Raw genomic sequence first — 14,618 nt, forward strand, 5'->3', positions numbered from 1 at the left:
ATTGACCGAATCTTAAAAAATTGTATACAAAATAGGAGTAGAATTTCCCAGGGAGTGCCATAAACTGTATAGTTTTTCGTTACCGATCTTTTTGAGAATTGGTATCCGAACTGATAAAGGAATTTTTTTCGATTAAGGATATTAAAACACAAATGAAGCCGTTTGAAGAAAAACGACTCCCGGGCGAAGCCCGGGTAACCAGCTAGTAGTATATAAAATAAAGAGACACAGTAGTGTGAAAATTATAAAGCACATGCATACTTTACTACCAATCAGATGGCAGTAAATTATGTGTCATATATATCACAAGAATTCGAAATTGTACTAATAGTTGGAATTATTATTACAAACGAAATGTTACAAAAATATCCCTAGAGAGGTAATATGAATTTTCTCATACGTGAAAGGCCAAGCGGGGTAATAAATTACCCCAAACTTGTACCGCGTATATAATGTTTCTATTTGTTGTTAGACAACTTTTTAATAGATAATTTTGTTTGTTTTTTAATAGGGAAGACGATAGTAGTCATCAATTTGCGGTAGTAAAAAAAAAACAGTAAAATAATTTCGAAAAACAAGAAAAAGAACCAAAAATTGGGCTGAAATGACTATTTTTATAAAAAATGCTGTAGTTTTTCATAAAATTCACCGATTTTAAAAATTCCAACGGATTTTAAAAGACGAATAGACAACCTTCAAGGGTATGTAAGCGATTTTTTCGTTTCGTTAAAAAAAACATATTTTTTCGTTTCGTTAAAAAAAACATATTTCTTTGAACATCTGAAATAGAGGAAATGATGAAAAACTGTCGGATGGGAAAAATCGCAAGAAAGTAAAACAGATTCTGTCGATTATTATTTATTTGAAAGGTAGTCAAAAGTTATAAAAGTATATGGAAACAGTAAAATTAACTCCACAAAAACTTTACAAAGTTTTAATCAGTTGCTGTGCAAGAACAGCAAAAGTGAAATAATTGACCGAATCTTAAACAATTATATATGAAACAGGGGTAGAATTTTCCGGGGAGTGCTATAAAGTGTATAATTTTTCGTTACCGATTTCACAAAAAATCTGAAATATACTTTACTGTGGTAAATGTCGAACGTAAACGGCCAAAGGGGGTAATACGTTACCCCAAACGATTTTCTTTTTCGGTTTTTAGCTGCTGCACGGATCTAACGCACTCGTTGAATGACAGAGGTCGACTGCCGGATGACTAAACTGAATTATGGTTAGGGTTTCGGTATGAAAACTAACCTTCCTAAGACAGGGGCGCAATTTGAATTTCGCGTGGGGCAACGTATTACCCCACATTACCTTTCTAGGGATATTTAGAAATAACAAAAAATTAAAAATTGTCCAAAGACTTTTAGAAAGAATAATACGTAAAAATAATATAAAATCTTATTTTAAAAGTAAACATATTTTTTGCGCTTGATTTGAAACAGATTATTTCGATGTTTCAACGTTAACAAAATATGTATTAATTTATACTCACAATATAAAAATAGTTTCAGCTAACTATAATAAATAAATGTAAAGCATACACAGTGAAACATAATAAGAATCCGATACGTATATGGAATCTGTGTTTATAATATATTATACCTCGTCAAGTTCTTTAACAACGATAGAAATACATAATATTTTTCAATATTAGCGATTGAAATAAGTGATCTACAAAAGTGATACAAAATATTCATACATCATACATCATATTCCAAAAAATTAATTTATTTAAAATAGACGAAAATATATGCAATGTATAAGATAATAAAAAAAGTTATGAACAATATTAAATTTTGAAGATTCAACAGAAATACAATTTTTATTCTATAGATAGTAATAACTACTGTTTAGAGGGGCGGCGGTGTGGTCTAGTGGTAGAGCGCCAGACTCGTAATCTGAGGAACCAGGTTCGAGTCCACTAGAGCCATGAATCATGGAAAATTTTTTTTCCGAAAAAACCGCGCCCCTCCGTATAAGATGCGGAGAAAACTGGGCTCCGTCTTTCGGAAGAGACGTTAAACTGTTGGTCCAAAGGAGGAAACAGTAAGGTAGTGAATGAATTGGAGATTAGGGTTGGGTACGTCCCTTCAAAACGCCCTTTAAGGCCCCTTGGGGTATATAAAGTAAAATTCTTTATCCTTTTTTTTTTAACTACTGTTTAGAGATAAAACTTTTTATTACAAAGCGACGCCATTATTTCATGTCTTTTCTTCAAAGTCTATCAACGATTAAGTATTCTATTAGTGAATAATACTATTACATAATGTCTACAAAAGTATTATATATTCAATTTAAAAAATTTATTGGCTCTATATCAAATATAATAAACCAAAGTACGTTTAGTGCGTTTATAAAAGATATTTTACGAAGGATATTAAACAACATCAAATTTATAATACTATATAAATTATTGGTAATTATTTACAATAACTAACACAGCTCGGATTACTTTGACCTTGACATATGTTGTCAAGGTCACCCTCCTGAGTGACCTTCAGAAGGTTTTAGCCGGCGGTCATTGTGTTTATTAAAAAGTTATAAACAAAAAAAATTTGAAAAATATAGCAGTTATTTTAAGTATTGGAAGGCATAAATGACTAATATATATGTCGAAATAGTTCACACATACACTTTTCACGCGAGACGAGTTGTTACATATGGTTCGTGGCGCGTTTTATAAGCTCGTATATGTATATATACCGGGTGGGGAAAAAGTCTGGAACCGGTGAAATATTTGGCAGTTTCCAGGACTGTCCTGGAAAAAATTCATGTCCTACGGCAATTTTCGGGACAGTTTTTTGAATCTGATTACATATATATGCGTTATATTCCAGGACTGTACATTTCAAAAAACGTAAACAGTCCCGGAACATACCTCTGGACCTACATATATATATATATATTATATATTTGTATATATTGTACATATACAGTGCTGGACAAAATAAATCGTAGGGGAGACCGAGGCAAACTCGACACCGGGGCAAACTTGACATTGGCTTTTTGCCAATTTTAAATCTATCGTAGAAACTTGCCTTTTCTACTGTAAATGCGTCTTTATGTGCCAGTATTATCAACGGAATTTGGTGACATTCTGAATTATGGTGTAATTTTTAGCGCGACATAAGCGTTTTTGATGGTAAAAAGTAATTTTTCTGATCTTTCGAAAATTTCTACTCTTTCATCACTTTTTACTCTTGCGAATCTACTGGTAAGTGATTTTGATGGGAAATTCGATGCAAATCCGATAATAGTTTTTGCATATTTTCAAAATTTTTATATTTTTGGAGTGACAAAAGTGAAAAACGACGTTCGGGGCAAAGTCGACACCACGCCGGCGCCGTTTTATCGGCTCCCAATAACAAACGATGCTTGTCATGCAGCTATATGGCCCATGACAAATGTGTGCGCACGTCTAATCGCGAATTTACTTGCCTAAATTGTTTTTCAGACATGAGATGAGAATAATTGTTCAACAATTTTTGTTCTCATTATTTCCAATGATTGTTTTACTTAATTCTGAATTTTTGTACTTTCTAAATACACGATAAACAATGTATGTTTAGTTTCACACAATAAAAAATAAGTTCCAGATCAAATTGTGTCGATCAGACAAAGTGTCGAGTTTTCCCCGGCAATTTTCACTTCGAAAATTTGTTTTCGCGTCATTTTTCCTTTCCTAGAGGCAAAATTAAGCGACATACAGCAAAACTTCCTTAAGCAATTTTTTACCTAAAGGAACATTTTTTAAATGTGTACCATTAAATTTGCTTGAAAATTTTAATTAATTGTTAAAAATTGCCTTTGAAAAAAAAAATGTCGAGTTTGCCCCGGTCTCCCCTTCACCTTTCAATAAATTAAAGTTAGTGTAATTATTTTTTAAACAAGCAAATAGATTATTAAATACAAAATCAAAGCATTTCAAAGTATTTAATTAAAGGAAATATGAAATAATAAAAATTGTGCTCATTTTTCTTGTAAAAAGTTTATTATTCAATATATTGTTACATTTTGCTCTGGACAAAATAAATCATACACTTTTAGAAGTAATAATTAATAAACAAATAAAATTAATTCTAATGGTGCTTAGTATATACTTGGTGTGACCGCCTGTAGCTTCCAGTCGACGAGGCATACTCTCGACTAATTTCTTCTAGTATTCAGGATCAATTTTCTCCAGGCCTTCTGGAATGCTGCATAGTACGATGTCTTGTCAGTTACGTTCGTTTTATCCACGTTTCTGTCCAAATAAGCCCACAGATTTTTAATATAATTTTAATCTGGTGATTGTGGCGCCAATCGAGCAGTTTTACTTCATTAGATTTAAAAAAGGCAGTGGTTTTCTTTGCCTATGCTTTGGGTCATTTTCTTGCTGAAAGATAAAGTTGTTTTTTTAAATCCAATTTCAAAACAGATTCTTCTAAATTCTCGCACAATCGATATATCCTTTCTGCCGTTATAATGCCTTCAATTTCGAGCTAAATTACCGATACCAAACCATGCAAAGCACCCCCATACCGTGATATTATCGCCTCCGTTTTACAGTTTTCTGAATATTTACTTCTTTGAGATCAGTATTGTGCTCTGATGTGAGTAAGTTTGAGTTATTCGGACAAAAATAGCGGTCTACGGTGTAGCGAAAACTTTGGAGAATATTATTTCCTTCTTCTTTCAACCTCAAATAAGGTAGCATATTTTACACTTTTACAGGTTCCCATTGAGGGCAAAAACTGGCGACTTTTACACCCCCTCCTTTCAAGTTATAAGCTTGTAAAGGTTTATCTAGGTCACCCTACTGTATAATACGCGCAACGTCACGCGGTATATCTTTTTCTCTCATTCGTATGTTATTGTTTTCTCACTCTTCGTATACCACATTTATTCTATCTTTTACTAGCTCACTATTGGGATTTTCAGTCGTGACGTCATAAGGACAAGATGGCTGGCCTATTCCTGAAAGTATTAGAGCTGTCATATGTAAACACATATAAAGCTTGTGTTTTTCATAAATAATTAATGAAATAACGGTGTTTGTGATAAAAAAAGTGCGATGGGTGAAAATTTTATTTGTTATTAATTAATCTTTAATTGATAACAAGAGTGTTTGAAATACTTTTGCGTTTAAAAAATCGATGAAGTGTTTTTACATACTACATTTAATATACAATTTATTATAACTAATATTACTCATTAATATTCAGTGAATATATTTTATTTGTTATTGTTCAGTTATTATCATATTGACTTGCCAGGCAGAACGTAGTCACTCCTGTCAAAGTACAAAGAACACACTGCCCACTTTTTGGTTATCCACTCTGGTTTTGCTATTTTCAAAACTCTCTCCCATTCTTTTCGAACATCAATCTTTTCTATATTTCCAAACATGTCTTTTTTCTCAGTATAGAACTTTCCTTTAGGTGGAAACATGTGGAGTCGCACAGAGGTATCTTTTAATCCATAGCTTTTGCAACCAAATACACAGCAAAAATCGCGTTTTTTTGTGTCTCTAGGAGAAAACCTTGCCCCTCTGTCTTCTAGGTGTTCACCCATCGCACTTCTTTTTATCACAAACACCGTTATTTCATTAATTATTTATGAAAAACACAAGCGTTATTTATGTTTACATATGACAGCTCTTATAATACTTTCAGGAATAAGCCAGCCATCTTGGCCTTGTGACGTCACGACTGAAAATCCCAATCGCATTTTTGTTATCTCTTTTTCAGCATATAGTACGTAACATTTCTCGTAAACACGCACACAGTTCATTTTTTACTCATGCACTCACTCGTTTTCAGGTATGATCCTGATCTCCTCTCCGACCACCTCGCTCGTGACGAGCGCAAATATTTCAGCATTTCGTTTTGGATCGTGAGTTAGCCACCCCAGACTCCAAGTTAAAATTCGATGCGTGAAGAGTTACTTACTATCAAAAGAGTAAAAAAATTTTGTTAACAAATTTTGTATTTTTTCAAAAAATCAATAATTTTTAAACTATTGATTTTCGAAGATAGATCCATATGGACCTGTATGCTATAGGATCTTTTGCGTCACATCAAGCAATAAAAAATGATATATCTTTTGAAAGAGTTTACGCACAGTTTTTGTAGTAAATACTTTTGGATAAAAGAGAAAATATTCAAAATTTTAGTTACCGAACTCTTTCAACTTTAAAATAAATATATCTAACTTTAATGTGTCTGTAATTTCTCTAATTTATCTAATTTTTTCAATAATTCTAATTTTTTTAAATTTCTCTAATCTCTTCCACAAAAAAAGGAGTTGTAAAATATGGACAACTAACATATCTTACGACTAGATTTGTTATGGTAATTAATTTTTTTTCCGTGTCGAAGAGCATAGTCGGACGGACCGACTTCTGAGAAAAAGCATGAAGAAGACTGTTTATTTATAAAAAATTTATCTATTTACAAAGTACGACTAATTCTTATTTAATCAAATTATCTAATACCATATAGGATTTTCTACAATAATATTCACCTATAAAATTACACGTTTTAATTTTGCATTTTTTTTACAAATTACAAGACTGCCAAATATTTCGGGAAGTATAATTAATGACGATTTAGCTGACAAAACGATCAGATAATATGATATTTTTTATAGATAAATACAGATAAATATTAAATTAATGATTTATCAAGACTATTTCTTTGCAAGGTAAATCCTATAAAAAATAGTGACATAAATAACACTTTTAATATAATAATATAATTTTAAACTTTTAAGACCATAATTTAAGACTTTTATTATTTTTTTTTTTCATATCAAGCTCTGACGCGTTAGAATAAATGAGAAAGAAATTTTTCTTCTGTTGTCTATATACCAAAATACATTTGTCTCGTCTTTTTTCTTCGTGAGCTATTTATTAGTCTACACATATCGAAAGAAAATCTTTGGTCAGTTTTGCTAATTGGTGGTGTTTAAGATATAGCATGCGGAAAATTCATTTCTTTCGGTAGTGAAAAATAAGAAAAAGATTTATCTTCTCTAATGTAACTATATAATAACTGCAACAAAAAACAGATATCTTGATTGATTGTGATTCTTAGAATCCTTATTGCACTTTGTATTTTACTCAGGATACTCGTGATTACATATACACGTGGATTTTTTCTTTTTTATTATTACAATATCCAATATGGTATCCAGTTATACGATAATTACTAGCGGAAGGTCACCTTCAAGAAACGTATTTCATTTGACACATAATAATGAAAAAATATGATTAGAGAAATAGGGACTTGAAGATTTATTAGTCGTTTCGCGTCCATGAGAAACTTGTTCATAACTCAGAAATAACTATAACTGCAATGCTTGAACGCTTAAGTATATATATAATTCGTTCGTAAGAGCGAGATTCGAACTAAATCGAAATTACTTATTAACAAACTCATACAAATTTTGAAAATCTGATCTGAGAAATCTATGATGATTATCTATGATGATTCACTTATCTATAATATTTACATTTCTGGCTATAATACTTCTCTTTTTATCTCCCTCCCAATTCTTTGGGAGAATTTCTTTGTGAGATCAACCGCGATGAAACAAGATGCGAATGCAGAAAATAAAAAATTCATTTCTCAGATAAATCTTTAGGGAACAGAAAAAGCATCTACGTAAACGCTTTTTTTGAATTGTGAATCACTTGTGACGCACAACGCTAAGATGAACTTGTCTATATGCTGGTAAATTCTCTTGTCTCTTTTTTTTCTTTCATTATAATTACAGATATGTCATCATCGAAGTGTGACAACCACGTGTGCAATGTCCAGTCTGAAACAACAATTTTTTTGCCGCGGCCAGTCTGTATAAATGGATTTGCTGCTCGGTTATACTAAGTATTTCTATTGCGAGAGTCAGTGCAAAGGTAAAAGAGACGATGGCTCGACTAAGCTTCATTGTGACAATGATCGCCGTTGCATTGGCGTGTGTATTCGCGGAGGAGAAGTACTCGGATCGGTACGACGATATCGATCTCAATGGAATTTTGTCAAACGAAAAATTGCGAATGCAATATTACAACTGCTTCATGGACACCGCACCGTGCAAGACCGCAGATGCAAAATTCTTTAAAGGTATATTCTTACGCATAAAACGCCCTACGTTTAATTATATGTATTTTTTTTCTTTGCTGTTTTTTTATCAATGTAGAATCGATTTTCTCTAATAATAGTAGCTGATATATTTGTAGCTTTTGAGTAATTAACGGCTGCTAATGAGGGCTCTATGATGAATTGAGTTGGGAACAGGGATTTAATTGTGTATCTTGAAACGAGGTGAAAATTACAAAAGTGGGCAAATTTACTGGATTTTGACAAATAAAATTGTAGATACTCTAGTAAGTTTCCTCACTTCCGTAATTTTCACCTCGTTTCAAGGTATACAATCGACTTCCAGAAGTATCATAAAGTAACATTCTTAAATTAATTTCATGTGAGCAGAATTTTAATTCGAGAATTTCAATTTAAAATAAAAAAAATCTTTTCTTAGCATAAAGATGAATAAACTTAAAAATTGGGGAAGAGTTAATAAAATTGCATTAATTTTGTGCTTTGAACTTGCATTGAGAAAAACATCGATAAAAACCAAACTATCAAAAGAGATTTGTTGTTCAAAAATAGAACTTTCTTTTATTATGTATCGGGTGTGCACACACAAGATCATAAATCAGAATCTTAACTATGAGTTTTGCATGCATATCAAGGATATATTTAGAGCGCGTATTTCCCGTTTAAATATTCAAGTATCACGAGTATCACGACTGTTGGTTACTCGAGAAACATTCTCAGGGCGGTATTCATAGTCGGATCTTATGTCTAAGATCATCTTAAGTCTGGTCAAAAGCAGTCTTAAGACTCCGTCCAGCCAATCAAATGACCGTATTAGCAAAACTTAAGACATTACTTAAGACGGTCTTGAAATAAGATCCGACTATGAATACCGCCCTCAGACGCGCATATCTATATGAAAGTTGTCTTTTATAAGACAATTTTTACACTTATAACGTTTATAATTAAGATACATAACATTGCTAAGATAGCCTATAAGGCATTATCAATGTTATGTTATTAATTAATATTTATTATTATAAGTCTATTACAGATGTCTATTAAGGTGATCCTAAAGCCGTGATCCTAACCGGTTTTTTTCAGTTTTTTTCTTAGCACTAATCTTTTAATTGGCTTTATAGAAATGCAAAATTCTTGTCTAGAATTAAAGTACGCATCAAAATCTAGGTCATGGTGGTCGAATTTATATGTGGTGGTCGTCACGTATAACAAAAAATATTAATTTTTTTTCGTTTTCGATATAAATTCGACCACCATGACCTAGATTTTGATGCGTACTTTAATTCTAGACAAGAATTTTGCATTTCTATAAAGCCAATTAAAAGATTAGTGCTAAGAAAAAAACTGAAAAAAACCGGCTAGGATCACCTTAAACATATCTATTATATTATTATAATAGATAACCCTTAAACGTGTAATTTTGCGTAGCACTCTGAGTATTTTTTAAATAAATAATGACTGCTTATAAGAAATCCTAAAAACTTTGCACATGTGCAAAACCACACACGCGTTAATAATAATATATAAATATATATCATTACTAGATTTTTCGCCCGCGCTTTGCGCGGGCTCAAAATCTATTCCCCTCTCCCCAAACTCACTCATTAATTAGGAGCACCTTTGATATTCTTTCTCCTCAAACTCTAACCTACATCTTCGAATTCTTTTTTAATTCCCGAAAATTTGAAAAAATTTAGTAACCGGTTTCCCAAAAGATCGGTAACGAAAAATTATACACTTTATAGCAAACCCCAGGAAATTCTACCTTTATTTCATATACAATTCTTTGAAATTCGATCAATTAACTCCCAAGAAATTTAAAAAATTTTGTAACCGGTTTCCACAAAAATCGGTAACGAAAAATTATCTATAAAAATTATCCATAAAAAAATTCAGCTTGATATCTCAAAATTTACGGAAATTGGAGCAGAAATCGGAAACCCTTTTATGATTAGCAATTTTTCTATAAACTCATTGTAGCCATCCTCAAAAAATTAGAAAATTTTGAAACCGGTTTCCAAAAAATCGATTATGAAAAATTATACACGTCATTGCCATCTTCAAAAAATTATAAAATTTTAATTATAAAATTATAAAAATTTGGGCATTGTTTTTAAGAAAGTACCAAAAAATTATCTCTAAAAAAATTCAGCTAATATCTCAAAATTTGAAGAAATTAGACCAATCACGTACATATTTTTAAACAAAAATCGGAAACCTTTTTAGAAAAATTGGAAAAACTTCGTAACCGGTTTCAAAAAAATCAATTCATTAATAAAAAATTATCCATTAATAAAAAATTAAACTTATTCTCCAAAAATTAAAAAAATTTTGACACGACTCCTATTTCATATATAATTTTTTAAGATATGGTCAATTAATTCCCGAAAAATTGGAAAAAATTTGTAACCGGTTCCCCAAAAAATCGGTAACGAAAAATTGTACACTTTATAGCAATCCCGGGAAAATTCTACCTTTATTTCATAATGTAATTCTTTAAGATTCAATTATTTCCCGAAAAATTGGAAAATTTTACCGGTTTGCAAAAAGATCGGTAACGAAAAATAATACACTTTATAGCACTCCCCAGAAAATTCTACCTCTACTTCATATACAAATGTTTGAGATTTGGTCAATTAATTTTCGAAAAATTGGAAAATTTTCTGATACCGATTACATTTATTTACTATTAATTAAAAAATATAAATATTATTGAAAGCGATTGTATTTTGTGTGTCAAGAGTTAGCATACAGAAAAGATACATACCTTTTTTCTTTGTCTCTCTCTCTCTCTCTCTCTCTCTCTCTCTCTCTCTCTCTTTCTCTCTCTCTCTCTCTCTTTCTTTTTTATAATGTTCTCTTTTTGTCTTTTCCTTGCGATTTGTCTTTGATCGATTGCATAAAAAACTGTATCTTTTCTGTATGCTAACTCTTGACACACAAAATACAATCGCTCGCGACAGTCACGAATTGAAGTGACTGGTTTATCAATTGACATATAATAATATGTGAAAGTAGCAACTTATTCTACATATCTTATAACATATATTTCATTTAAAACTGATCAACCTATGAACGATATCATTTGTTAAATTTATATTTATTTTTATAAAAAGGATTTATTTATTATTAATTTTATTACATTTATTTACTATTAATTAAAAAATATAAATATTATTGAAAGGAATTTTATTTTACACCTACGAAATATACGTTTTGCAAGATTGAATAACTCAATTAATTATTAATTAATATTTATAATTATAATTTTTGTAATCTTCCATTTTCTTCGTCCAATCTTCTGAGATCAAAATATTAATATCGTTAGATATCGCAGTGCGTAGTTAAGGCTCGTCCAAAATTTATATAATTTTATACACATTATCGGAAACCCCATTTTTGTTAGCAATTTTTCTAATTCTATTACATTCTTTAGTTCTTTCTACCCCTATCTATATAATTCTTTCAGATTCGGTCAATTATTTCCCGAGAAATTGGAAAAATTTCTGAACTGGTTTCCAAAAAAATCGGTAACGAAAAATACACATTATCATGGCAATCCCCGGGAAATTCTACCCTTATTTCATATTTCCCGAGAAATTTGAAAAATTTCTGAACCGGTTTCCAAAAAGATTGGTAACAAAAAATTATACACTTTAAGTACTCCCCGGAAAATTCTACCCCTGTTTCATATACAATTTTTTGAGATTCGGTCAATTATTTCCCAAAAAATTGTAAAAATTTCTGATACCGGTTTCCAGAAAACCGGTAACGAAAAACTATACACTTTATAGCACTCCCCGTAAAATTCTACCCCCCTTTCATGTACAATTCTTTAAGATTCGGTCGATTATTTCCCGAAAAATTAGAAAAATTAGAAAAATCGGTTTCCAGAAAATCGGTACCGAAAAACTATACACTTTATGGCACTCCCCGGGAAATTCTACCCCTATTTCATGTACCCTTGGTAAAAATTCGGTCCACTAACGAATGAGTAGTTTGCGGTCAGACATACAGACATACAGACGACGGTACTTATATATATAGATACTTAATATTTATAATAATAATAATATTCAAATATCGATACATAAAATTACGGAATATCACTTCTAATTCGAGACAATAACAATGACTTTTAATTGGGATGTAAAAATTATCCGAGGTGATCGTTTATGCAAAAAAATAAGGTGATCGTATATACGTATGTATAAAAAAATCTTGTCTGTACAGGAAAAAGATTTGCTTAATTCTTATTCCGCTATTTGAAAACAACAACGATCTTACAAATCTTGCGATAACAAAATGCTAGAGATAGAATGTTTTAGCAAAAAATTAAATCTGCTTCAGCAAGTTTTACAAACAGATGTTTAAAGCATAGATTTCTGAGAGTATATATTTTCTGAGAATAATTTATGCAAACAACAATCCTATTGACTATCGGTTTGAGAGTCCGACGATTTTACTCTGTAATCTTCGAATAAAAAGTCTCTTTAGAAATATGATGGACAAAATATAGACTTCGATCTTTTATCGAAATGCATACGATTTACAGCTATGCTGAAATATATTGCATTTTTAAAATGTCTGACTTTCTGAATATTATTTTTTTCTAATCTTTTCCATTTTTTATGGGCTTTATATAATTTTTGATGTTTTATGTTAAAACGAATAACTATTGAGCTTTCTTGTGGTTTTAGGAGTCATAGGTGAAGCTATGCAAACTCAATGCAGAAGATGCACTGAAAAACAAAAAGTACTTTTAGACCACATGGCCGATTGGTATACAACGAATAAGCCCGACGAATGGGACGCCTTTGTTAAGAAGACCGTAGAGGATGCACGAAAGAAAAATGGTTAAAGGACTTGATAACAAATACCGATCGACCAGACTCCGATAAAGGATAATCTTGAAACGACAATCATCTGTAAAGGTGTTGAATTCTTTACATCTGAAAACTCATTGTTCGGTGAAGAAACTAACGCTGTAATTCTTGCAGTACTGTACTGTAGTGTTATACCGTTAGAATAAAAATATAAAATAAGTATCAATATTGTTCTCCTTATTATAATTGTCAAGTCTTAGCACTTGTAATACGTATTCTTATTTTGTAAGCCCATATCAAAAGAGGCGGTAATTAAAGAGATTACATCTTATAATTAATTCGCATGTCTAAAAGTTGTTCTATTATAGTAAGCAAACTGTCCGCGCAGCATGACAATAAGGTAAATGCACCTACTTGTGACCACCTAAGATTTTCGTATGAATTAATATAAGAGAGGAAAATACTTTAAAGTAATTCCCAATCAAGAAGCAATTATACCGAACTCAAGATTAATCATTTTTGTATCGAAAAACTTTTTTACTCGAGTTTTAAACATAATCTAATAAATATTAAAAGATAAATTGCAGATTATGTAAATGGATGCATCAGTGACTGCCTGATTTAATTTTGGATGTATCGATCAGTGATCGTCGTTTCGGTTCAATTAGTGCATGGTATATTGTATTTGATAAAAAAATCTCTCAATAATTGAATTAGTAAGTAAGCAAGTAATTTAAAGCCGTGGTCACAAATCGGCATAAAATCAGTATAAATCGATATAAAACACACGATGTGTGTCAGTCCAGAGCGACAGCGTTGTCGCTCGAGTTTTCTCTCGAGCATACATCGAATATTTTTCCGTTTACTCGTACAAATGCAATTCACACCCATCTAGAAGCGTATGGAGATGGGTATTAATTTTTTTTTTTAAAGCAGCAAAATTTACTGCTATGACTAGTTTTCTTGAGCCCGTCACTGATAAATCCATATACGTGTTTTGTTGCATCGCTTTATAACGTTCGCCTATATACTCAAAATCACCAACCTTTCTCGGAACCCATGGATAGCACAACATTCCTTAATCGTTCACTGATAGTTTTGCGCACTGATGGTTCTCCAACGCTTGTTTTTGACGACGTAACAAAACTGTGACTGTGTCGCGTGACAAACGCCAGATCTACTGTCGCCGTCGGTAAACATGCCCTCGATCTGCCACTGCAATGATACCGACACGAGCTTTATATCACATTTTCACGAGTATTTGTTAAGTCAAATATCACTAAAACCATATATCAAATCGTGAATTATTAATCGCAAAACAATGCATAAGATGAATTACTTAAAACTTTTGACTAGTTTAATAAAAGTCCGCGACTGTCAATGGTCGATTGTCATGATATTATAGCCAATTGGAGTCGATTAAAAATAAAGTCCTGGAGCGACGGCAATGACCGATATATTTTATATAGGTGTATGAATTTCTTCGAATTAGCTTTACAATGAAATCCCTTTAACACGTTTAAAGTACATACAAAAATGATGGGTGGAGTGGTAAATTGAAGACTAAAAACTTAAAAAATTTTAAAAATTATATTTGATACTACTTGGTGTACCTAACCTTTTGTACCTAGAGCTGTCACTTCATGGAAACTTTCGTTTAATATACGAATTATATAGCTTACGTGTA

The 14,618-nt window shown here is 31.4% G+C and overlaps 1 protein-coding gene across 1 annotated transcript; it reads left to right on the plus strand.

Annotated features, from left to right (window-relative positions):
* Nucleotides 1-7,870: 7,870 nt before the first annotated feature.
* On the plus strand, nt 7,871-13,157 carry LOC139814436 (ejaculatory bulb-specific protein 3-like). The gene is made up of 2 exons (XM_071780693.1): nt 7,871-8,111; nt 12,806-13,157. The coding sequence occupies exons 1-2, from the start codon at nt 7,916-7,918 to the stop codon at nt 12,964-12,966; spliced, it is 357 nt and encodes a 118-aa protein (XP_071636794.1). The 5' UTR covers nt 7,871-7,915; the 3' UTR covers nt 12,967-13,157.
* Nucleotides 13,158-14,618: the final 1,461 nt, after the last annotated feature.

Source organism: Temnothorax longispinosus, chromosome 6 (assembly GCF_030848805.1).
Source record: "Temnothorax longispinosus isolate EJ_2023e chromosome 6, Tlon_JGU_v1, whole genome shotgun sequence".
NCBI lineage: Eukaryota > Metazoa > Arthropoda > Insecta > Hymenoptera > Formicidae > Temnothorax > Temnothorax longispinosus.

Coding starts and splice junctions, on each gene's coding strand:
- LOC139814436 (XM_071780693.1), top strand. CDS start 7,916: ATGGCTCGACTAAGCTTCATTGTGACAATGATCGCCGTTGCATTGGCG. Junction 8,112..12,805: donor AGATGCAAAATTCTTTAAAG/GTATATTCTTAC, acceptor TTGTGGTTTTAG/GAGTCATAGGTGAAGCTATG.